Source organism: Labrus bergylta, chromosome 17 (genome assembly GCF_963930695.1).
Source record: "Labrus bergylta chromosome 17, fLabBer1.1, whole genome shotgun sequence".
NCBI classification, from domain to species: Eukaryota; Metazoa; Chordata; class Actinopteri; order Labriformes; family Labridae; genus Labrus; species Labrus bergylta.
The window spans coordinates 13,902,104-13,928,083 of record NC_089211.1 but is presented as its reverse complement, the minus strand read 5'-3'; the positions used below and the strand labels follow the sequence as shown (position 1 = coordinate 13,928,083).

The 25,980-nt window shown below is 40.0% G+C and overlaps 1 protein-coding gene across 4 annotated transcripts; it reads left to right on the top strand.

Moving 5' to 3' along the window:
* Window positions 1-297: 297 nt before the first annotated feature.
* Window positions 298-22,245, top strand: LOC109981209 (AP2-associated protein kinase 1). 4 transcript variants are annotated; one of them, XM_065965956.1, is made up of 21 exons: window positions 298-1,356; window positions 2,704-2,822; window positions 4,064-4,172; window positions 4,378-4,520; window positions 5,051-5,172; window positions 5,583-5,664; window positions 6,055-6,187; window positions 6,309-6,412; window positions 6,735-6,817; window positions 6,980-7,140; window positions 7,533-7,654; window positions 8,215-8,550; window positions 9,220-9,353; window positions 9,463-9,638; window positions 9,727-9,816; window positions 11,059-11,154; window positions 11,452-11,559; window positions 11,935-12,105; window positions 13,197-13,307; window positions 19,770-19,825; window positions 20,566-20,919. In XM_065965956.1, exons 1-21 carry the CDS (start codon window positions 1,194-1,196, stop codon window positions 20,719-20,721), a joined length of 2,775 nt encoding a protein of 924 aa, XP_065822028.1. In that variant the 5' UTR covers window positions 298-1,193; the 3' UTR covers window positions 20,722-20,919. The 4 variants fall into 4 exon arrangements, with proteins under 4 accessions (XP_065822028.1, XP_020485552.1, XP_020485551.2 ...); XM_020629896.3 differs by lacking the exons at window positions 19,770-19,825; window positions 20,566-20,919 and adding an exon at window positions 13,628-18,812; XM_020629895.3 differs by lacking the exon at window positions 19,770-19,825 and having other exon boundaries at window positions 300-1,356; window positions 9,463-9,617; window positions 20,566-22,245.
* Window positions 22,246-25,980: the final 3,735 nt, after the last annotated feature.

Here is a 25,980-nt window from a genome sequence, read left to right as displayed (position 1 = left end):
ACAGTTAGCCTGACGGTGAATATTAGTCTATATTTATTTAACACCTTTTGACAATAATGGCTATCCAGCCATTTTGTCACAATTGGTTGTGTTTCTTTATGGTTCTTTACAAAAACTCGTGAACTGCTTTCCGTCTCGGAGATGAAACCACGGTATAAACCTTCATGTTTACAGTCTATGACATGCACAGTTGTCCACAGTTTTCAGGACGCGCTTTTTCACCGGAACGCAGCATTGGGGGCAGGAGGGGTGGGGGGCGTTGTTGCGCCTACTCGATGAACTACATTACCCACAATTCCATCCGCGCGTCAACAGCAACAGCTAGGATGTTGCGATATCGCTGGCAGCCAAAGATTGCTGTGGTTGCAGAGATTAGGCTGCTGGGTTTTAACCTCTGACTGACGTTTTTTGGGGGATTTTAAAATTGTGTGGTTTCTTTATTTGTAGCTGCAGTTGCAACGTACGTAGGTTGTAGTTCCCTGTCATCAATAATCGTTTGTTTGTAGAGGAGCTGAAACGCGCTAAAAGCGTTAGCTTTCTGAAACCATAGTTTTTTTTAATCGTAAATGGGAGCAATTAAATAGCTTGACGGGTAGCTATGTGCCATGTAACGGTCGCGACACTTGGCTAAGGATGGAAATATTTTTTCGGGCAACGCTACCAAACGAATTACACTGCGGATATCTCGCACTGGAGACAGCATCTTTAGAGGATAACCTGGATAACCTTACACGAAATGTCATAGCGCGTAAGTAGCTAGCACTTAGCTAGCTCTGTAACGACTGGACGAGATGGAGAAGGACCTAATGTTATCAGCAGCAGCAGCCGACCGTGTGCAGCTGCATGGATAGCTAAAGAGAGACTTTCTCCGGAGATGCTTTATGCTCCTGGGTGGTGTAATTCACTTACATAACAGCTAGCCGCTTCAAGCTATCACCAACTAGCGTGTGTTGTCAAGCAAATGGGAATTTTGCCACCCAAAAATCTGGGTTATCTCAAAATCATCAGAGGTGGCGAGTGGATCACTGCATGTTCTGAGGCTGTAAATAGACTTACTTGAAGCTTCGGAGCCTTTTTCTGTGTACAGTCTGATCTGTATTGTCTTATCAGTGCAATAATTTAAACAACACAGGAAACAAGCGGTTCGTGTGTGTTTCTGTGATTGAGTTAACTGCTCCCGTCGTTGCGACAACATGAGGAAGTTCTTCGATTCCCGTCGGGAGTTGGTGAGCTCCGGGCCCGGTTCTGGAGGAGGAGGTTGCAGCTCTGGGTCCAGCCATGCGGGCGGAAATTTCATTGGCAAAGCCTTCACTGTCGGGAAGCACCAAGTCACTGTGGAGGAGATCATTGCTGAAGGTTGGTTTGCAAATGCAAAAGAGGCCAAATGTTTCCTTGTTATTTTAGTGCATGTTGTTCAGGCTGGAGTGAGATTGATTGATGAGTCACATGACGGACCAGGGATGAAACCTTATGCCATCACACCACAGGAATGATGTAGCTCTGCATCAAATAGCAAATTAGAGGCCTACTGCTTTTTCTCAGCTGGACTCTGACTAACAACAGTATCCTGTTAGCTATTTTGTGATTCAGAAGTGTGATTCAAGGAGACGGAGACCTGGTTGTGTCTGTACAGTTATTGGGAGTTTTTTTTTTTTCCTTTTTAAAATGAATGAATGAGGGTTTTTTTTTTGTGTACAGCACAAGTTGGAAATCATGCATGATTGCAATATTCCATGCAGACCCAGGGGTGGGCACTTTATAAGGCTGTTTTGGCATCAGGGAGAAATGACTGCTGCTGAAGTAGGGACCAAAATACAGTCATTTTATTCATCAGTTTCTTTTAAACATCATGTAAGAACAAAGAATGTGATTCTTTTCACAAAATATACAGCAGTACCGCATAAGAATGTATGCTTTTGTTGAAGTACTCTGCCGCAGACTTTTTACTTTCCCCACGTTTCTACTGAGCGTGTCTACTGTAATCACGTCTGCAGAAGAGTTCTTATAAGTGCGTCAAGCCACGAACTTGGCAAGATTTCCAAATCCAGAGTTTTGTCTGTATATTATGAAGGATGAAGGTCCCCCGTACATCAGATCAGGAGTTTCACTTTTGCAGCTGAAGCCAATTGAAAACCCTCGGCCTCATCCAGCACCGGAGGCCATTGGTATCTCTTTCACATTTATAGAGCTACAGTGCAGTACAATGCCATTTAACACGTGTCATGTCGAGGCTGCTGGACAAGCCATTTCAGTCTGACGGAAATTGATAATTCGGTCACAGCGAAACTCGGCAAAGTGAATTTGTGGTCAGAGCTATACCAGATGGTTAGGCCTCAATGTAGGCCTCCACGTAAACCCTGCAGCAATGACATGACTAATACATGACGCTATAAGGCTGCTCCATTTGGTCCAGATTGTCGCTTTTGATGTAGGGCTACATGCAGACTAAACTTGTTGCTGTAGTTGGGTGTAAAATCATGTATGTGAGTTAAATAATAAAAAAAATCCTGATGCCTGACAACTTGGAGTGATGCTTGGAGTGTCATATCCTACATTTTGATTTGATTGTAATGAAATCAGTTTATAATGTTGTAATCTGCCTCTATGCATCTGCCCAACTGTTCATTGTCAAGATTTTGGTAACACGCCTCTCATCGTCATGAGGATTGACTGTTTCATGTGGTCTCTGTCTAATCCCTGCAGGTGGTTTTGCAATTGTTTTTCTTGTGAAAACAAATCAAGGGGTGCGCTGCGCCCTGAAGAGAATGTATGTCAACAATGAGCATGATCTGCAAGTGTGCAAGTGCGAGATTCAAATAATGGTGAGTCGTTGAGATTAAGTATTTCTCTGTTTGTTCTCAAACTGAGTTCATGTGGTTTTCTATGGGTGCAAAAGCAATTCATATTTGTGTCTGCAAATTAAAAAAAACAACTAATTTTTTGTGGTATCTCTAATCTATTTTATCCGGGGAGAACCTTTTGGTACACTCACAGCCTTGCAGCAGGGTTGTGTTGATAGTTGTTCTGTATTCACTTAACTGGTTCTCATGTGCTCAGTTTTTGTTTTCACAGTATCATCTTGCATGTTCTGCTCTCCTGAGACTTTTTGTAGAACAAGTCGAGGGGCCATTCACATGAATAACATCCATCCTTTAAGGACTAGTTGTTGATCATTAGTTTTTAATTATTTCAAATGTTTAATTAAGGCTTCACAATGAGGAAGGGAAGAAAATGAGAACATGTTCTGAAGCTCTAGTTTTTCCCATATTGTGTCTCTTGTGAATTTAGGACAACATGTCTGTCTGCTTGTATTAAAACCGAAGAGCTAAGTGTCTGACTGTGTATCACAAGCCACAAGAAATATCACTGGTATTAATGTGTTATTTCCCTGCATTAGTTTGTAGCTTGACTTTTACAGTCCTTCAATCCACACACAGAATTTGGTTGTTTGTGTCTAAAAAAAACTCAGGAAGGAAGGAAGAAGTGAAGTGGCTGATGGTATCAGCATTCGACAGACTTACAGTCTGAACATTTCACAACTCAGGGCAGAGTATTACTTTTTAAACAGAACGGAAATATCCTGCAGTTTAAGTCCAAGATGATGTCGGTTATTTTTCTATATATGACACATGACATGCTTTCTCTGTCTAGAGCTCTGTCTCATTCGTTTAGTCTCCATCTGGCCACACACACACACACACACACACACACAAGCACACACGCACACACAGACTGTGCTTAACCTCAGCTGCAGTACTTGACATTTTTTCATTACCTAATACATTGCTGATTTCAGCTCACCATTGCAGCTCCCTCTGCAGGCAATGGCCTCACACTGCATCACTAAATACTGATCAGATTGAATAGAAGGCTCAACATTAAGGAACATTTTCATCAGTTGTCATAATTCACTGCAGCGTAGTCTGGAAATATTCAGATTCTTCAAAAAAAATTTGGGGTCAAATTATTATTTTTTGTTTCTACTTAAGCATCTTTTTTAATGTATTAAAATAATAATTAAAAATGTTTTAAATACTCTTGATGTGTGTTTGTGTTCTTGCAGAAAGACCTTGTCGGTCACAAGAATATTGTTGGTTATCTAGACTCCAGTATCACGGCGATGGGATCCCGGGATGTATGGGAGGTTTTTATTCTGATGGACTACTGCAAAGGTGAGTTCTGAATGGGGAAGATGGTGTTAGCATGTATAGCATTTTCATTTTTCATGATAGATTTGTATTACACGGCTGCAGAATAATGAAAAACAAAGGAAACGGTTTGAACACAATATATTGGAACAGTATATGTGTTGTAAAAAAGGTGCGACATGTACCAGTGAGTTTATTCCCTCTGATGTTTTTGTTGCCTGATTTGCAGGAGGGCAGGTGGTCAACTTGATGAATCAGAGGCTGCAGACCGGCTTCACAGAGGCAGAGGTGCTGCAGATCTTCTGCGACACCTGTGATGCCGTTTCTCGCCTGCACCAGCGCAAGACACCTATCATCCACAGAGACCTTAAGGTGACACATTTTTCCACTTCTGTCCAGTGTGTAACTCTAGGACAGTCAGCCCATGCTTTTCATACTTCTTAAAGCAGAGGGGATTTTATCTGTAGAAACACAGGCAAAAAAAACATGTCAATTATACGTGTGTGTTTGTGTGAGCTGAAACTGTTAAATTATGGATAACTCTGAAATGAAGGGAGAGGACATTGTCAGTTGTCAAAATACTTCAAAAACCTTGAGAGCCCAGTCATCTGCAGCGTGTCTGCCGCATTCATTTTAGGGAACAGTCACTCAGTAGATTTAGCACATGTAGCGTCGTCACTGTATGCAGTGCAGGATTCGTGATCGACAGACATTTATTCAAAAATGTTCAGAGTGTACTTTAGAGTGCTCTATAGCTTCATACTCAACTTCTAATGTGAAGTTGGCCTCACCTTGAGTTTCTTTTTTTGTTCACCATTCAACTGCACATGTTGCAGGAGGCAGAATCCCAGCAGCTCTACATGTTCGTGACTGCTTTTGTTTCTTATCTCTTGTGCCGTCAGGTGGAGAACATACTGTTGCATGACAAGGGTCATTATGTGCTGTGTGACTTTGGCAGCGCCACCAACAAGTTCCAGAGCCCGCAGACTGAAGGAGTGGCCACAGTAGAAGAGGAGATCAAAAAGTTTGTGCTTTGGCAGTATTTGCAGCTTTCAGTTATTAGCATCTCTTTTTTTTTGGGGGGGGGGGGCTTTATGGAAATGAACAGCAGTTTTCCATCCATGAGAAGCTTTGTCGTTTGTTTGGGTTATTTTTGTTTGGCTGATTACCTTTTTTTTTTAATTTTTTTTTACCTCATCCAAATTTGGACCAGAGATTTCTGCAAAGCAATTGATATTGTAATACGTGTGTGCAGAGAAGGTTTCCTTGATGTGAATTTGATTTTTATTGGATCAAATAAATCCCAGTTGTGCAGCTTTTAGTAGCAAAAAATACTGAGTAGGCTGGGTAATTTCCGTGCCACATTATTATCTGGTTGTTTTCTTTCTTATTTAGCTCTGATCTAGTCATTATGATTTGTTCTGTTTCTATCAGGTACACTACTTTATCATATCGTGCCCCAGAGATGGTGAACCTCTACAACAATAAGATTATCACAACGAAAGCAGATGTCTGGGTGAGTGAAGAGGACAGATGTATCACACATACCGTATATATCTTGATAAGTTAGGTTATTGACTCCAGCGCTGTAAAACACAATCAAAGTATTAGCATAAAGCTTCTGATTTAGCCATATGTTTTTGTTTTGTGACTTTACTGAGTGTTATTGATTAATCTTCTCTTCCTACTCTTCTTTGTGTGTGTGTGTGTGTGTGTGTGTGTGTGTGTGTGTGTGTGTGTGTGTGTGTGTGTGTGTGTGTGTGTGTGTGTGTGTGTGTGTGTGTGTGTGTGTGTGTGTGTGTGTGTGTGTGTGTGTGTGTGTGTGTGTGTGTGTGTGTGTGTGTGTGTGTGTGTGTGTGTGTGTGTGTGTGGTGTGACGGGGCGGGCATGTGGTGGTTTTCTCCAGGCATTGGGCTGTTTGCTGTACAAGTTGTGCTTCTTCACCTTGCCCTTTGGTGAAAGCCAGGTGGCCATCTGTGATGGCAGTTTCACAATTCCTGACAACTCCCGCTACTCTTATGATCTTCACTGCCTCATTCGTCAGTCCTGATTAATGTTCTCAGTCTATACACATTTGATTTCTGTTGTCATTTGTCGTTAAGTACATCTATGTGTTTCCATTTATCGAGACTCTCTCATTTCTTCATGGATTTTCTGCAGGGTACATGCTGGAGCCAGATCCTGACAAACGGCCAGATATCTATCAGGTGTCCTTCTTTGCTTTTAAACAAGCTCATCGGACCTGCCCCGTTCAGAATGTGAAGGTCAGTCTCTCTAAACACCAGTGTCAGCAGAAATATTTGGACTTTGCTTTGCTTTCTCGCATCAGTAATTGATCTTCATGTCGTATTCAGTACGGTGTGCTCTGGGTTCCCTGTCTGACCCACCAGTTTTCACACTATGGGGGGTAAAATCTGCACAAATACATCAGTAACATACCGAGGGAAATGTTGATGACATTCTTAATTTTTACTGCCAATTACAAGAGTCAGAAAGTTTTTACAGATGATGTGCCATTATTTCTGATAATGCTGTCCTGTGAAAATTCAAAATTGACTTTTTTTGTGTATCTTTTTCATAATGCAGAATTCTCCAATTCCTACTAAACTTCCCGAGCCAATCAAAGCGAGCGAGGCTGCTGCAGCAAAGAAGAGCCAGACTAAACCCAGGCAAGCATGCCCTGCTTACACTGTATTACCGTTAATGCTGTCGTAACATTACATTTAGTGGCAATCATTAGGCAGGGTCGGTACACTTACATTCATTAAATAATGATGTTAAACTATTTTTAATGATTAACAAGACGGCCAACATGCTCCCTGTGTTGCCAGACTGACAGATCCAGTCCCCACCACTGAAACCTCCATCACCCCTCGTCAGAGGCCCAAAGCGGCCCATACTCAGCCTGCGGCTGGCATCCTACCCATCCAGCCTGCTGCTCTCACCCCTCGCAAGCGGGCTAATCTCCCTGGTGGTACGGCTCAGCCTGTGGGTGAGTACAGCGCTCTGTCCTCTTTTGCTACTATCAGTCACAGGGAAAAGAAAATGAGCCTTAGAATAAAGATGTGCATGAGTACAGGATTCCCTCTAATCCTGTGCACACAGTTAAAAGTGCAGTTCTCTACAGGAGCAGATCAAGTATGCAGGTTAATGCTAATGCAAATGAAAGCAATCTAACCACATGCCTTAAGGGATTATGTCATGATGTCTTTCACACCTCAGCTTTTTCACCTGTTGCGAGTCTTTAATTTGCATTTGTAAATCACGTTATGATGTACATTATAATACAATTTGACTTTTTTTCCATCTGTATCGTTACCAAGATTCAAATGTTTCCATGCTTATGAGTAATGTGCAGTCTGTGCTCTTTGTAACATCCCACAGGAGTGAGCTTAGACCTCTCCCAGCCAGCTGCAGCTCTGCTGTCACAGAAGGCTCAGACTTCCGCTCTGCCTCTCATCCAGTCACAAAACAATTCAAGTCAGGCTGCAGCTCTGCAGAAACAGGTACACACTGACATATTACACTGGGTAGAAACAGGAACTTTGAAGAGGGTTATATGAGTACTAACCTAAGAGAGAGATATAGGTAAAGTTGACCGGGGTGCAAGATCTTTTTTGGTCCGCTTAAGTAAAAGTTTAAAATTCAGTTTGAACAATGCCTTGAAGCCGGTGTGTGTGAGTTGTACTCCAAGATTGTAAAACATTATTGTTCTTCTTTGAATAGGAAGTGGGTAGGGGGTTTAAAAGGAAACATACGGAAGGAATTTTCTTATGTCAATTGGTTATTTTGGAAAATCCTTACTGGTCTTTAGATCTTTGAGTAAATGTGAATAACAATCAGCTGGAGTACTTCCTGGAATAGTTCAGGAAATTGTTCTCCTTAACAAATGATGGACTATCTATTAATCCACTGTAAAGCAGTTCATTTAAAAATAACTAAAACTACTTGTATCAGTGCTCCTCAGATTTTAAATCGCAGTTGATTCTGGGACATGTATTAAGACGGTTTACAAACATAGTCCAATGAGTGACAGCATGTTCTGTCTTGTGTTTTTGTGTGGTAGCCGGTGCAGACAGTGGCAGCTCCAGCAGCAGAGAATACACCAACAGCAGCAGCAGCAGCGGTCGTGTCACCAGTGATCAAAGCTGACATCCAACCTCAAGCACAGCCAACAGTTCAGCAGCAGACCACACCTCTCTCTGCGGCCAGTGCCCCCTCCCAGCAGGCTGATCAGACTCCATCAAGTCCCGCCCCTCCTCAGCGCCCGGCTCGACGTAAGCAGCCAGGCCCAGCTCCGCAGCCAGGGGCTCAGGCTTCACCCACCAAAACTGCTCCGCAGGTATCTCAGCAGCAGGCTCCGCTCCCCTGCACCGACATCAGCCAAAAAGCAGCGGAGAATGTAAGTGGCTCTGTGTTTAGCATCCACCATCAAACTGTGATTATTGAGTGATTAGGGCTGTTGTTAAGAGGCCATAGTCCTTGTCGCAGAGGCCGTGGGTTCAAATTCAAACTTTAATATTTGCTGCATCAGAATCAGAATCGAGGTTTATTGCCAAGTACATTTACACATACAAGGAATTTGACTTGGTGTATTGGTGCTAAAAAATTAAATAATAATAATAAATAATACAGTACAAGAAGCTATTACAATATATAAAATAGAATTTAAAAATCTAAAAATAAAAAATAAAATAAAAACACAATGTACAAAAGGTGCAATGTAGGAGCTTTGCAGTGGACTATGAGAAAAAATCTTAGTGTATGTAACTACTCACAGAGTGCATGTAAAGAAGATTAATTTTTAAAGTCCAGTGGGCGTTAATGTAACTCATAAAGAACAGTTAAACATTCACACATGGATGTCTTCTCCCACTCTCTCCAACATTTCTCGTCCCTCTGTCCAATCCAATAAAGCCAAAAATGTACTCAAATAATAAAACAAAACATATAAATGGCTTTGAGAGATTACTAAATTTTTTTATGGAAATTAAAACCAAGTTTTTTTTTTTGTTTTAAATGTAAACACATTTGAGACGTTACATTTACCTCTCTGTCTTGTTCTCATCAGACTCCACCCGCTTCTCCAAAGACTTTTGAAGAACGAGGCCATCAACGCACACCAAGTGATGCCACGCTGAGCAGTGTTTCTGGTGACTCCACACATCAACCACAGGAAGCTAACAGAGATGCTGCTCTGAACCAGTAAGATGTGAAAGTGTGCTAAATTTCACCTGAAGGAAAAAATGAACTCTTCTCCTTTTAAAAAAAAATTACAATATTTTATATGTTGTTTTTTTTTTGTCTACTTAAGATCACTTACATCTCCACCAAACAGCGCTCAGCCTGCTGTTGGTGATGCAGGCCAGGACCCGAGCAAAGCCGGATCAACAAACACTCCCACACAGCCTGCATGGAACCCGTTTGACGACGACAACTTCTCCAGCCTCACTGGAGAGGAAGTCAGAGGTGATGAAGCAAAGCCTGCTGGTAATCTTTGCATTTGTATGCATGTTTTTAAGTATATTTGTAATGTGACAAAAAATTTTGATTCCTCTTTTTTTATTTTTTATTTCAGATTTACCTTCAGAAATCGAGCCAGCACCCTCTGAGGTTCTGATTCCAGGCCTGCAGGCCTCAACTGTAGAAGATGCATCGCAAGAAAGCGGTATGTCACCTCTCTTGAATTTAAACACAATTTAAATGTATGAGACAAATTAGACACTTGAGCTTTTTTTTTCACTTTATGTAAGAATAATAGTAACAGCTACACTTACACAATGTTATATTATAAGTGTGAAGAAGCAAAGCTACTTTAAGAAAGTTTTTAAAGAAAGAATGTCCAACATTTTGCACATAAATACAGCAGAAATCAGCTATATCCTCTGTAAATATCTCCTAGTCATGACTGTCGACAATGAGTAAGAAGCGCGAGTCCCCACTGGTTGTGTCCTTGTCTGAGCCGTGTTAACATCATGTGCACAAGGACGGCCGGCCGGCTCCTCCCCTTGTGTGTAAAGGAATTTTTAGTCAAGGTCTAGAGAAAAGAAGAATAATATACTCACTGCTTATTTGGATGTCAGTAAGCAGTTTTAGATCACAGACATTCTGTGGCAATTTATATGGAATGTGAAGCTAACTAAGTGTGCTAACACAACAATGCAGGACTCAGGCAATTGCAGATTGAGCCATGGAGAATTTTGTTCTCCTCTTGTGCTAAACTTCTCGTGCTTACAAGAGGGGAGGGGAGCGAGAGGGGAGGAGAGCGGAGGCTTCAGTATGGCAGAAGTGCAGCCAAACAGCAGTTTGTTTTTTTTGTTTCATGCTGGTGCTCAAGAGCAACATCTACTGGATCGAAAAGTCGCACATTCCTCCTTAAAAGTCTCCAGACATACTGTTTTAAAAATGCTTTAAAATCTTTTCTAAAACATACTTTTACAAAAAAATAACTGAATTCCAAGTTTAAACAAACATATTCCATGTTTTTGTATTTCTTTGTAGCAGGTTTAGCCTTTTTATCTGTGTGTGTGAAGTATTGTATGAATACAGATTTTTATTTTTTGAAGTTTTTGTTGACATGCTTGTTTGATGTCAACACAACAAAGCTAATTGATTTATTTATTTTTAGAAATAGCTCTAACTGAGATTAGCAGTAAAAAACAAAAATCGTGTTTAGTTTTTCCCATCTTTAATACACCAGTGTTGTGCTGAATGAGTTTGCAGTAATATCATGTCATATATCCAACCATTGGGCAAACCTCTTACAGAACCCGATCCATTCATCTGCTAGCATTAAGAAGCTTTTAAGCAGAAGCTGCTCATGTGCATCACATCCATTAAAGAAAGAGTTTGAATTAGATGTCAGTATAGTATAAAGTCTGTTATTTAGATTGTAATCTGTAATCTCCAGCTGAAAAACCATCAGCCATTGTTGATGTGGATTCGGGGGCTTCGCTGTTGGCTGTGCCGGATGCTTTCTGTTCCCTTGAGCTGTCTGATACACCAGGTAAACACTTCTTGTCATTTCATCCATATTGTATCCACATTGATTGTCTTGTCTTTTTATCACTAAAATTGCTATGTTATAAAAATCTATAATAATATGAATAAATAATGATATGGACGTTCGTCAGCCAGTCTGACTCTAAACCCATTCACATTTCATCAAAGTCTTGAACAAAGTATTTTCACTAGAACAACGTCCAATCTGTTCTCCTGCTGTTACAGAATTTGTTCTATCAGTAAATTCTCTGATTTTGTGGCTGGCTTTGCTTACGTACTTTTCTTCTTTATCGGCCTTTAGAGAAGCTGATTGAGGGGCTCAAATCTCCAGAACCCTCTTCACTCATGCTTCCCGACCTCTTGTCATTGTCTGACCCCTTCGGTGGCTCTGTGGAGGAGTCTGCAAAAGGTGTGTGTACAATATGTGTATGCGGGGGCTTTGCTTTTGAAGACATGTTTCAGAATGTGTTCAGTGCCATACAGTTATGAAAAAAAACAAGGCGTTTCAAAAACTCTAAATCAAATACCTGTATAGATAACCATTGCTGTTTTATTGTCTTTATTGGTAATGTTTAAAATTCTAGAGAAGATTATTTATTTGAATTTCCCAAGAGATATCTTGGATATAAAACTCTGAATGTTACAGCTCTGTAACTAGTAGAAGGATCCTCAGAAGGTTACTGCATACAAAGCATTTAGGGCATCCTTGTCCACTTTCTAAGTGACCCATAGCTAAACATCCTCCTTGTTTCTGACATTCCTCGGTTCTCTTGATTCACCTCAGACCCTCTGACTGCCGACGACTCTCTCCTGGGCTGCTCTCTGATCTCTGGTCCGTCCGCCCCCCCGGCAGCGAGCAGCACCACCTCCTCCGTCTCCTCGGCTCCCACCTCTGCTGCCTCTGCTTTGGATGATTTCAGCCTGCTGTCTGGAGACTCTGGACAGCCTAAAGCAGGTCAAACTTTTTACATGAAGTTATTTAAAAGAATCTAATGAAGTCTGCGGTTATTTTGTTTCATTTTGACTTTGAACCTTGGTATACTGTTTGAGTTCAGAAAAAGAAAACATCTATATTTCCATGATAGTTGCTGATTGTCCTTTCAAAAAAGCATTAACTTTCTATCTTTGATTGTTAGCTTCATTTTATACAGATATCTGTTTATAGAGACAGATGAATCATTGTCAAGATACCGCTGATGGAAGCTGGTATGTCATACACACGGATCGAATTTCGCCTGCTTTTGGTTTCATATGGACTGTTGTTCCTGCACATGCTGAAGTCTCCTGATATGTGATTGGTCAATACAGCTCTTCATTGATTCTGAGTTCATTTGTAACACAATTTAAAAATGAGTAAGGTCTTTAACTTGTTGTTACATTATGAGGAGGGGAAACTGTTCAGCCGTGAGCAGAATATTCCTTTTGCTGTTGGACAAAGAAATTTAGGGAGGAAAACTTGTAATCGAGTACAGGAAATACGATTTGGATTCAAGAGCCCTTGAACACAAGAAGTAATCCAAAAAAGTCTCTATGATCTGAATTGCTGTTTCCACAGTTGGTAGGGAAATGGTGACGGTGATCCATGTTGTAAATCCAATCTGTGGAAAGTGGTACAATTGAGTCCTTCCTTTGAGATGTAAAAGTCAGAAATAAAATCCTTTCGGTGGTATCGACCCGGTAGATGACCCGCCCTCGTTTGGTTTTGTTTTCTTGGCGGTGGTGGAATTAAACCCTTTGACTATGGTTGACAGCTTCAGCACTGAATCACTGCCTGACTGTGCATAAGCTGTATGATGGTAATTATTACTGATATTTCCTCATACTAAAATACTCTTTCTACCCCTGGAGAGCTCCTGCTGTCTTTTTTTTTTGTTGTTGTTGCACTTATTGATCTTTTTTGGAACATTTCTACTATATTTAGGAGTTCTTTGTTGAGAAGGCTTCTCCTCTAACCAACAACAATGTTCTTTTTCTTCGCTTAACACAATCTGCATCAAAAACAAAATGACTGTCACATCCTGAATCTTTCTCTCCTTTCTCCTTCAGACTCGTCTCTCCTGATCTCAGACTTCGAGCCCCAGCAAGTGGGTGCAGCAGAGGCTGGCGAAGAGGACGAGTTTGATCCCATACCGGTCACAGGCAGAAAGAACTCCCAAGGTAAGTGTTTACATTCTTTAGGGAAGCTCAGGTGGGTCAGGCTTTGGTTTTAAGACACGGGCTGTTTACTGGGTTTCCTTTCAGTTGCATGCTGATCCATTTAATTACTAATAAAAAGTCATTTTTACGAATGTTTTTAAGACCACTCGAGGTAAACGGGTAAATTCTGCTTTCTCTTTCTCTCCTTCTTTCTCAACCTCTCTCCTTGTCCTTAACTGCTTGTTGTGACCCCTTGCTCCTCTGCTTCTCCTCCCTTCTGTGTACTTGTTTTTAAACCACCCCCCCCCCCCCTCCCCTCCTCCCCCTGTCTCTCCGGCCAGTTTCAGGAGGCCACTCGCGCAGTAACAGTGGCGGCTCTGAATCCAGCCTGCCCAGCTTGGCTCGCTCCATGATGCTGGTGGATCAGCTCATCGACTTGTAGGCGCCCAACCAGCCCCCCTCCTCCCCCCCCCCCCCCCCCCTTCCGTAGAAGCTGTAACACTGGATTATAGACTGGCATAGCATAACAGCAATTGACACTGTTGCCATAACTAGCTTCCTGCACCCTCCCTCCAGCTGTTATCTCCATTCTAGCTGCCACAGTAGAAACAGCCTGTCAGTGCTTCTTCATCCCCGCCTGCTCTGCCGAATCAACCGCATTATCTGCCTCTCCTCACCTCTCATCTCTTTCTCTCTCTCACTCACGTTTGTTTAATTCTCTACATATCATGTATCGTCCGTCTGTTCAAGAGTGGCCAGTAGACTAACATCATCCTTTCTAAACATATCTCCGTCAATCACCAGATAATATTGCTATCCCATTTGTTTGAACAATATTGCATTATGTCTAATAGCAAACAATAGAAGATCATTGTTGTAATGTACAATAGGCATAGTTATAAGTGGTTGTAGTTATTATGGTGCACAAGTGAACTTGTCGTCGTATGCCTTTTTAAAATTCTCCTGCCCTGATTTATTTGCACATTTTAGAGTCGAACCATGAAAAAGTGAAGAGTTTATTTCTTCTGTTAAAGGGAAACTTAGTCATGTAGCCTGATTTTCACAGTAGCATAAATGTGACCTCTGTCAGGGCTGGTGGATGGAATTTATTTAGCTGCTATATATTAGACTGAAAAGGACATCAAATTAACTAAATGATTGGAAACAAACAGCCATAACATAACGTCATTGTTAACAGGACACTGAGGGTCATTTCACTCAAAGGACAGCTTTGTCAATGTCAATGACAGACACAGTTTGAAGTGCCCTCAGTGAGTAAGTAGCAGATATGTTTGCAGCCACCTGTGAGATACAACCATCTCCCATTCAAAAAATGAGCTGAGGGACCTTTCTCAAACCTCTCCCTTCACACTTCCCCTCCATTTGCGCTCTCGTGTTGCACGGTCTGCCGTCCAAAATCTCTTGAGTGTGGAGTGAGACTGACTATTTTTAAAAACCCTCAAACAGCAAGTCTGCGACGATGCTCCCTTACTGAACAGGTGTAACCACTATTATTGTTCATCATGGTAGACGATCCGTGCATAAATGTTTTGTTTTTTTTGTTATCACCCACACAAACTTAAACACCTCTGAATAAGATTTATTTTTTATTTTTATGGAAGTATAAATCTAAAAGTTTACATTACATGTTTATTCAGGCTCTAATTCAAGATTGTGTAGTCTTGAAAACGGTACATGTGTTTAGAAGACCGTGAAGTCTTCATGTTGTATATTTAGAGGGACTTGCAAGAACATATCATCTTATGATCATCAAATTGAATCGATAAGATGTTACAGAAAGCAAAGCCTCTAAGAACATAGGGAGTTTTATGTCATATATAAGAGGAGGATTTTAATGAGTCTGCCTGATGGTATTTATGTAGATGTTATTTGAGTGGTTTTGCATAAAACCATGTTTAATAAAGTTCCTGTTTCTGTGGACGTGAGGGGGAGTTTGTCCCAAAACTTGCTGCTGTCTTCACACTCTCCACCTGAACAAAGGATACTTCACCCATCGGTGGGCGTGACGTCAAACAGAGCTCAAACTGTGCTGAGTGGGGAGGGATTGGTTTGAGAAAGACCCGAGGTCAGGCGCATTTGTGGCTCGCTGCCGATTTGAGGCAGCAGATTTATGCCACTGACCGACCAAAACGTGATCTGAAGTAAATTGCAAAGTATTTCCCTGCATGTTTAGAAACAGATAGTAACAGACAGGTGGGCCTATTCCTGTTAAAATCTGTCATAGTGATAGCAACAGCACCTGGCTTTATAAAGTAATGTGAGATAACCATGTCATAGTAACACATGGCCTCAAAAAGACGGCTACAAATAATTGAGAGACTGAAGAAGACCTTTTTGCGCCTTGCGCCATCGTTTGCTTCCAGATTGTTTGTTACTGAAACTAACAGAAGGTGGTCTGACATGCTGTTAATGCACCTGCACCATGCGCTATATAAAAGTTTTTATTGGTCTTCAAAAAAAACCCATCTAGATCAGTCTAAGTGGAGAAGTGCCAGGAAATAAAATGAAGAATAAGAATAGTATAATATGTGGCACAAAGGACAGATGATTGGACCTCTGACAGTAAACCAGCTGAACTCTTGAGTTTAACAACAACACATACAGTATGATTTCCAAACATTCACTGGCACCTGCTTTCATTTGCTGTTATTCTTGTAAGCAACAGCTTGTTACAGAATACTACGAGGGAATTATCTGGATCATAACAGTATGTACAGGAGTGTGCCATATCAGTAGAAAATGCATGAACTCATAAGAATAATTTAAATAATCAACATAAATAAGAAATAGTAGAATTAAAGTAGTTATTATATAGAGATCATAAGTGACTCTTTGGGTCATTTTTTGGGCACAAACAGATGATTAATATGGCATTTTTCAATGATTCTCACTCACTTCTATTTGTTCTTATGTCACCACAAACATTCATCCTGCATTGTGCAATCCTCCCGACATTCCTGTCATTTGTTTACTCCTAATTTATGTAAATAGATATCTGTGACCCCTGCAGGCTCCTCTCCAGACCATACAAGTGGTGTATATATGAAGTCCTTGTCATAAAGCTTTACTTGTGGGAAACATATTGCTTTACTGGTGAAATCTCGTATACATATCTTTGTACATACACTCTGTATGTGGATATATATATGAGCCATAAATGACATGGTTTTCCTGTTAATAAATGTTAATATGAATAGAGTGTTAGAGAATGAATGTAAGAAATAAATATTAGTCTATAATTCAAAAAAAAAAATCTATGATTCTTAACACCATAATCCAATGAATAATATTGAAGAATATATACATATTTCATTCCTCTTTGTGGAATTGTGTGTTGAGAAAGTTTTTTTTCTTGGTTATATCTGCTCTATAATTGTCGGTACTTTATAATGTATAGATGATAATCCCGGTCTTTGTTCAACCTGGAGGTACGGCCTGATCCCATGTCTTATTCCTCCTCCTCTGTGAAAAAGAAAAAGTGAGCCTGTGTTATGTTTGTTAACGTAAACCTATGAAGGATTATATTTTTTATTCCAAACAGTTAAGAGTTTTCTGGGAGAAAAAAAAGGCAAAAAAAAAAAAAAAAGAAGAAGTGGGGCGCTGAACATCTAAAAAAAACTGTTTCATTTCATTGCTGAAGTAGAACTTTTCTTTTGAATCGTGCTCCGTAACGCTTTGTTTTTTGCTTTACCCGGTTGTTTTTTTTTTTTTTTTTAGTGATCACAGAGTTCATATGAAAAAGCATGGCAGTGTTGTTGAATGTTCTGTTCACGTGTGTTGATATACAGTGTTAAGATAAGTATGTGTGAGTGTGCGTGGAGTCAGAATTGTTGGATGTGATTTTCTGGTAGCCTACTTGTGTTGTTGTTAGCTGCAAAACATGGCGACGCTTGTGAACCACGTTGTCATTAAAATCTCTTCTGAAAGCACAGCCGCCCCCCCCCCCCCCCCCCCTCTAAATTCTCTCAGGAAGTTAGAGCCACATCCTTCTCTCTGAGACTGCTCCTTACTGTGCGCTGAAAGTCTGAGCTCCATATTACAGTTTAGAGAACTACTTTGTTAGGTGACGTGCGAGGGGCTCTGTAACGTGTGAAAGGGTTAAAAGGTACAACACTGCTGCTGCAGCGTCCAATCAGCTGCCCAGGGTTTGAAATATCAGCTCCAATCAGCAATATAAGTGTTTCTGTAGGATCAAACAAAGTTATTTTTCTTCCCACACACATCACAGTAGGAAGACTACCTCCATCTTTTTGCCTTTTTCATTTTGTCTTGTTAAGAATGAATCTTTTTAGCATGCTGTACGATCCACTTAAAGCTCCTGTGAGAAGATTTTAGCCGGTTATGAAACAGATTGAAATGAAAACCATTGTCTCTTTATGAAGTGCAAAAGTAACCAAGACCATCAGCAACAAAATTGATTATTTCTTTAACTTTTTTTTCGGAATGGCTGTAAACGCTGCCGCGGTGTAGTTAAAGTCGTGTGACGTTATTATCTCCAGCTGCTGAATCAGCAAAGATTCTTGATGCGTTATAGGTTTCTCTGTTAAAACAAAGCAGGCTGCATACAATCAGCATAGAGATAAAAGGGGTTGCATTGTCCCCAGGGGGCGCCAAAATCAACACAAACCAAAAGTTCCTCACAGAAGCTTTAACATACTCCTCTCTGGAAAGTACAGTTTAAATAATAACTCCTCATAACATTGAAAGATTTTAAAATAATGACCATATCAGTAACGGCTTTGCTAAGTGCTAATAAAGAAGACAACTCGTTAAAAGTTTACAGATGCTAGATAGAAGTTATCCTATTACTGTACGTACATTCAATATGTATGATTATATTTAAAATGACTGAACTCAAGACAGCAGCAGAAAGATAAATCACCATGAATCTCTGATAACTGAATTTAAGCAAATTACTTTCATTCAGGATTTTCATGAACATATCTTGTTTTTCTGCCCGTCTCAATTTTGACCGCAATTTACCTCCAATCTTGAGAGTACTTGGAGTAGAACTCCTAATTAGAAATCACAGTTTTTTAAGTTTGTGAGAAGATAAAGGAGTGTGTGGTGTCAGAGAAACACTCTCCTGGGTGTATGACTGTGGAGACTGCATGTACAGCTGAAGGTTTCTTGTTTTTGTTTCATCATCTTCTTTATGATCCTCTCATTGAACGACTCCCAACATTAGCAGTCACTGTTTGAACCTATGCAACTCCCGAGCTTTCTCCCTGTAGCCGCCAATGTGCTGTCGCGACCGATTAAAGCTAAGCAAAGTAGTGAGAGTAGTCCTCGATGTGAAACAGAAGCCCCTCATCTCCTCTGTTGTTCTGCCAAATACGAACGCTGTCGATTTCTCTGAAAACTATTTGAGTGTTTTGAGACGCCTCTTTGTCTTTACGGCCCAAACCTGCGTCAGAGCTGTGGTATCATGTGCTCCTTCTATTTTTGTGAGATAATTAAAGAATTATAAAGGGATGGCAAATAAAATACAAATGTGAATGTCAATGTGTGGAGTATTGATTGTAAGATTTCCATTTTTCCTCATAATATTGGTTATGATATTTTCACATTAGTTTGGATTCATTAGATATCAATCATTTTTTCAGTCAAAAGAAATATGTCACTATCTATACGAGTATATACCACTGATCTCCACATTGTTCTATATGAAACCATTTGATTAATTCAAAAATGTTGTTTCTGACAAAAGGTGTATTGTTTTAACACCTTCCTTGGAAGCCAAGAACAGCTGTTCTTGTGATTATTCTTTTATTGCGATTTTCTTAAACTAGTTCACGATTTTGTTGTAATGAAATTTTTTTAATTTTAAACAAAATAATGTAAAAGAAATCAAGAGACTGCCAGTTCTCTGAGCTGATAATTAGTGTTGTAGTCAAGACAACACTAACCAAGACCAGAGTGCTGCCAAACCAAGACATTTAGGGATCAAGACCTAGTCAAGACCAAGACCAGGGCAGGGCAAACTGAAACAAGACCAAGACCATAGTTAAATCATCACTTAGACCGTAACACCAGGAGGGTTGTGGTCTTAACCATGGGATTAAAAATCAAAATATGAAAGAATTTAAATATTTTTTTCTTCAAGAAAGAGGTTTTTTTTCCTCATAATCTCAGTAATAATGTGACAAAGAAGCCTTGAGTGGTGGTCTTGACCGGTCTTGATTTAAAATCCGGAGTCCACCCAGTCTGAGACCAAGACCACACCGAGTAAAAATGCTGAGACCGGTCTTTAGACCAAGACCGATTTCAAGTACTACAACACTACTAAAAAGGTGATCGATCACAAACATGATTGTTTTCTCTCTGACATAATACAAAGATATCTGCGTGGAGGACTTTGGGGGAGAGAATCAGATCGAGTTAATGATCTGTTAAATTGTTGCACATTAGGAGGGAACATTAAACTGTGTAACTCACTAACTCACTTCTTACTCTGATCAGACAGCAGGTTAATCTACTCAGGTAAGACCAAACTTCATCTTCATGCCCCATTAAATGTCAGTCTTTCATTGTTTTACCTTTTTTTTTATTTTTTTATTACGGATGACTTTATATCTGCCCGGTCAAAATGTAATCCAAGAAACAGCTTCCTCTGCTGAGTGGGTTAGGATCCTAATTATAGCCCGACTGATGAATAGCCCAACATTGAGTTTTTTATTGTAGAGGAAACACAAGTTTATTCGTCAGCTGTCAAATGTCTTCCTCACTTCTCACAACTTTTTACTGAGCAATTTCAAAAGGTTCAAAATCACAAAATGCTTTCTCATTGTGATGTTATAAATAGAAATATAGCCTACTTAAGACTGCTATGTAGAATATTTATTGTCCTCTGAAACTCAGTGTAGAATAACTAAGGAGTATGTTGCTGATTTCCTTTTATAATCTTTAAATGCAACATTTTCATTTAAACAGCTTATGGCAGTTTGCTTTCACTTGAGAGGAACCGTCTCAGTAGACATTGCGTTGAATAGAAAGCCGCTGTATTGTCCAGTAAAAATGACTCATCACAACAGATTTAACACTAATAGAAGAAACCTGGAAGACAAGCCCACCAAACATTACTCAACTCTAAAACTCAGTTGAGTTGCAGGATACAACATTTCTCACGTTTTCCTTTCTATGGTGGTTTATATTATTTATTCATGCATACAAAAAAATATTATACTGCTGTATTAGAAGGTATAATAAGCAAGAAATTCAGCGGTCTTCCTCCTGTTCTCCCGTCTTTCCCACACAGACCTGCAGAGGGAGCTCAACAGTAATGCACAGCGAGCTGCGAGGACCGAGGCGTCTGAGCAGTTCACTGAAGAGGAAGAGAGTCAGAAGATCCAGCAGACGACAGCTCCATGTGTCTATAATAAACACGTGCAGCCGTCAGATGAAAGGAGCTTAAAACACCAAACAATACCAGTTACTTCCACTGGCCTGCATTTAGTACCTGCAGCATCCCAGTGCAGCCCACTCCCCTCTGATGTCTTCCAGCTGGCTCCCTTTAAAAAAGAAAGCAAGATGGCACTCAGCAGCTCCTCCTTTGCTTCTTGTCAACCTGCTGACACATCTGATGTTTTCCTCCAGGCGCCGTTTGGAAAGAGGCAGGAAACCACCAAAGCTGTTTCTACTAACACTCACATATTTAAGAAGTCCGGCTCACAGCAGATCCGACCCCTCAAACACTGTCACCTGGTCCGAGCGTCGTCTTCTCCTGCTGCTCCTCAGTCTGTAGGTGATCGTCCTCGTCCTCCGCACCCTGAGGCGCCTCTCCTCCAGCAGCCGGTGGCCGTGCATCGGGTGGTCTCCAGGATCGGTCAGCAGGCTGCTGTAGGTTCAGTGGCTGTGGGGCCTTTGCATGCCTGGACCATCGGGGGACGAGGTCTGGATGACCCGTTTACTGCTGCACCTTTTCAGCCCAGATGCTCTCAGGGGAAACCCTGATAATAAAATAATCTGTTCAAATACGCCAACTCAAAGCCGTTTCAGAACCTCTAACGGAGCCAAACTGCAGTTCAGTTGCAGTGTTACCCACATTTCTCACATAGTTTGCTCCTTTCATCATAACTACAGTATATAGAAGAGTACATAATGATTCTAGCAGTGACAAAGTTCTACCTCAGTCATATGATCTGCCTTTAGCCTGAGCACCAATAGTGAGTCGTTTCACAACTATATAAGCAGTCTGAAGTTGACTCAACACAAACTTTATTTAGGATTTTAAAGGCTCACTTTATCTATTTTAACATTTAACAGTTTAATTCAAATAAGGAATAAAATGCATGAAGTGTTTGATTAAAAAAAGTAAAGGTCGTTTGTACTGAGACCTTCACAAATGTTGCTGTTAAAGAATATTTGATCAGAAAATATCTAAGATATTTCTCTCTTTGGAAGCATGTTGATCAATGTGTCCCTGCTTCATATGTTCATATCTCTAGTCTGTTTACAGTTAGCTTGCAGATTGTGCCTTAAATATAGCAGCTCTCTGGTCCTGCTGCTAAGGGGTGCAAAGTTTTCGCTGTAAGTCAAAAGAAGTTTTAGGAAACCTAAGATGATGGTGTGGAGCATTTTTCACAAATACAAACAAATGTTTATGCAGTTATTACTGTAATTTAAAAAGTGAAAATATAACAGAGTGAAGAGATTAAGGAAGGAGAGGCATGTTTGTTTTGGTTTCAGTATCATGAATGAAACACATTGTGTCTTTTGTTTGAATTTAAAGATAGAAAAAAATCATCCTCTCCAAGGGCGGAAGTTAAATATTCTAAATCATGCTTCTTCTTTATACTTGTTAACTATGTTCTTTGTACGTTAAGGACTTTACCGTAGCGCCTTTGCTAACAGTATTTGTTTATTCCTGTATCGTCTGGCTATTAATACTGGGCATAAAGAAAGGTTGTAAAGTGAAATTAAAGATTTGTGAACAACATGTCATCCTGCATCATGGCTATTCACAACTCTCAGATACACACTAGATTTAGGCTAATGTTTGAGTTTCATCTTTGTCGCCTGCCATCTTTATTTGCCATATGTGGTAGAAGAAACAAACTGCCTTTAACTCTTTACAGATCTCAAGTGTAATAGCAGTGTCACATATGTCAAGGGATCCTAATGGCAGTTTTATTTGAAAGATTTCTTACGAAAGACAACATTTACGACTGAAGAGTCATGGAGTGGCAAAAATGAAAATGATAGGTCAGTATGACTTTGTGTAAGGTAAGCCGTATTTGCACTACAGTGACTTTATTTTTACCCCCTGAAAAGATCTCTACATGTGTGGTAGTACTTTAGACAGTCTGTTGGATTACTGAGACAGAGTCAGAGATGGAAGCTAAAATATGATTTGTTTACCATTGAAATAAAATTAAAAAAACACCTAAAGTTAGCAAATGCATGCAACTACTACTAGCTGCTTTGCTTCCAAAGCTGAAAGGATATGCTTCATGTTGACTCTTAGGTTGAAAACTTGTTTTATTTTTCTACAGAAGTAATTTTCTACAGAACTCATTTCCAACCACTCAAAGCAACAATTGATCACAATATATTAATGGAATATACTGTCATTAATATATCGTGTTTATGACAGCATTAACACACATTATTCTAACCATTTCTAGTCTTGAAATCACAACAAGGTCAGGTGATCACCAGCTGATTATTAACTGTTTCGGTTGTCAGTGAGATATGAGGAGTGGAGGAGGATGATGGTGATGATCACAAACAGTCACTGTTTCAACAACAAGGATGCTAACCGATAACATGGAGCAGAAGTCGAGGCACCATCAATGGAGGATGAGGACCAAGAGGAGGACAGTGAAGAATAGGACCGTCTGACCAAGCTGAGCTGTAACTGTGAGTTAGCCTCAAAAAGCTAAAGGTAAGCTACTTCTCTTATGGGCTAATGTCAACAACAGCTAGCAGGAAGCTGCCAGCCATTGTATTCTGTTTCCCAAGAAATGTCAGCTGAATCTGCTTTACAATAAGTATTCAAATCAAGCAGTGTGGTGGTCATTTTTGCTTCCAGTTAAATGATTTTGAAAATATAAATTTGTAAAATTGTTGTTGTTTTGGATTGTTTACTTTTGTGTTTGCTAGTTTGGTTCAATGTCCATTTACAAACTTAGTTATGCTGACTTGCACATTAGTAACAGTTCAATTAAATCCTCAGGATATATGAATAATGTATTTTACAGTTTATAGAAACTTGAATACCATCTAGGCCTGCTATAACCATATATGTAAATATAACTAATATCAGAACTTATAGGCCTAAACCTTTTGCTACAATCACATCTGTGAGACCCACAAATTACTACTTACCACTTAAATAAATTACGAAGTGAGCGGGCTACTGTTGGTTTGGGTCAGGGAGGTCAGAGCTGTTATCTTTACAAGGCACATTAATTACTGAGGTAAAATGGAAAAAATCTGAGCCCCTGATAAACCAACTCTATATCGTGTGTGACAGCTTAAACCTAAACTTTATCTAAAAAAAAAAAGTGAGTAAACTGAGCTAGTGTGCAAGAGAAGTTACTTGTTTTTATTTGAAACTACATAAAACATCGCTTTGAGATTGATTTACCGAAAAAAAGAGCACATGAAAAAAAGAGGAGGGAGCCAGGTCATGAGCTGATTTCATCCCAGTAAACATGTCAGGATTTGTATACGTAAGTGGAAATGAATAAGTCTGATGTTTCCTGTTAATTAGTTCAGTGCTGTGTGCGCGCTACACTGTGTTTCATAAACTTGCAGAGTCTGATTCACAGTGGCATGAAAGTGAAACTATTGTTTGTGCAGCAAATTGGGGCCACTACTGAGAACATTTGTACATTTCTCTCTTTACAGTTGAACATATTAATGTGCTTGGGGTTGGTATTGCGTTTTAAAGATGGCATTTTCTTATGATGCCACTGGTTCTGGATCAAAATGACTCGGGTTGCATCTGAGACTAAAAAGGGTGCAGCTAGTAACTGGCAAGCGCAATGGAGAATAGCATAGGTGTTATGGGTCCCTCGTGTGGTCCCCAGGTCACGTGCACCTGTCATGACCATCAGACCATGAATGTTATAAACACAATCTGGTATTATAAAAACACAAAGCTATCCTCTTTTTTTGCATCCATTTAATTGAGGGTACAGAAATGTAAAATGATGATGCAATGTAATCTTTTGTACCCTCGTAGAACTGGGCCTGCTTATAGCGGATCTAAAAGTCACTTAATAAGGATCTAGAGTGAAGGTTCGTCAATCATTTACATGTTGAGAACACAGTATTATAAAGAGGGAATGCCACTAAAGAATTTTACTTGTGGAAATCCAGCCAAGACTTTTGGAAAAAATACTTGAACATGTGAAAGTAGTCCATACTGTGTTAACTTGAACATGAACAAATACATACAAATAAGCTTGTAGGGCTAAGAGAGAGGGGCCCAAAGTTTCCAGAAGCTATGCTTAAAATGAAAGTTTACATCTCTTGTTGGAAAGTCATCGATGCACCACAACTGATTACAAGGAGACACAAAACAAACGCACAAGGACACAACAAACGGGACACAACATTACCAAAACTCAAAAGGAGACAAAAACACACTGCTGCAAAACTACCACAAAAGCCTAACTAAAAAGAACTGGAAAACAAAATGACTACAACGAGATCCAAATCAACTGCAGAGACTTCCCAGAAAAACTACAAAGAGCTGGAAAACAACTAAGAATTGCAAAACAATTCAATAGGAGTCAAAATTATTTTGGGGATAAAATGACTGAAATTAGAAAGACTACTAAGAGATGCAAAACAACAACAAAGAGACAAAACACAGCTACTAAGACATACGCAAACTCGCATTAAGACTCACAAAATGCATACAGATGACAACACTGCATGGTGTTGTATTACTGTATGTAAGATGTGGGATGTTTGAATGCGTGTGTCTGTTAGTCGTGTCCTGTTAATCCTGTTTTATGATTATTCTTATGTGTTGTAATGGTTGCATTGTCACTATGTAAAGTCTGTTGTGAGGACCCCAGGAAGAATAGCTGTTGTAATGCTGCAGCTAATGGGCATCCCAATAAACTAAACTAAACTAAAATTTGTACTGTAAGTGGTCTGTGCATGACGCCCATGTCTTCTAATCCATTCATCATGTCTCTCTCATTGTACCAGCTCTCTATACCATTCATTAGGAATGCAACTTCTTTGTTTACCATAGCTACATTTTCACAGCTCGCTGTGGGTTTGGTCAAGTGTAAAAGCTGTGTAAAAAAAACCCTCTGCCAGATCTTCATGGCATTATAACTGGATTTTATATTTAATAGCCTGCCTTTTATCCGACTGTCCCTGTTCCTGCCAGTTTTCTCAGACACGCCTCCATGAGCTCACCAGCCGCAGGACTGTGAGACGTCTGTGAAAGCGTTTCTAAATGAAGAAACAACAGAGGCTAAAGCAGGCATATGGAAAAGATATAAAATCATTTATTTTAGTAGATCTGACTGGAATAAGAGTCAGCTGACTGGCTGCTGTTGGCTTGTTACATAATCCCAACCTGATATCCAGTTACGTTTTTTTATTTAAGGAGGTTATGCACATTTTACCTTAAATGGAAACTATGAACTCAATCCATTGTGAGCACTGTTTTAAATGGTGAATAAGTGAATCATTTCACATC

Bases quoted from the DNA above. Each gene is read 5' to 3' on its own strand.
- LOC109981209 (XM_020629894.3), top strand. From the start codon at position 1,194: ATGAGGAAGTTCTTCGATTCCCGTCGGGAGTTGGTGAGCTCCGGGCCC. The intron at 7,655-8,214 runs GTACACACTGAC...TTTGTGTGGTAG, and splicing joins CTGCAGCTCTGCAGAAACAG to CCGGTGCAGACAGTGGCAGC. The intron at 11,155-11,451 runs GTAAACACTTCT...ATCGGCCTTTAG, and splicing joins TGAGCTGTCTGATACACCAG to AGAAGCTGATTGAGGGGCTC.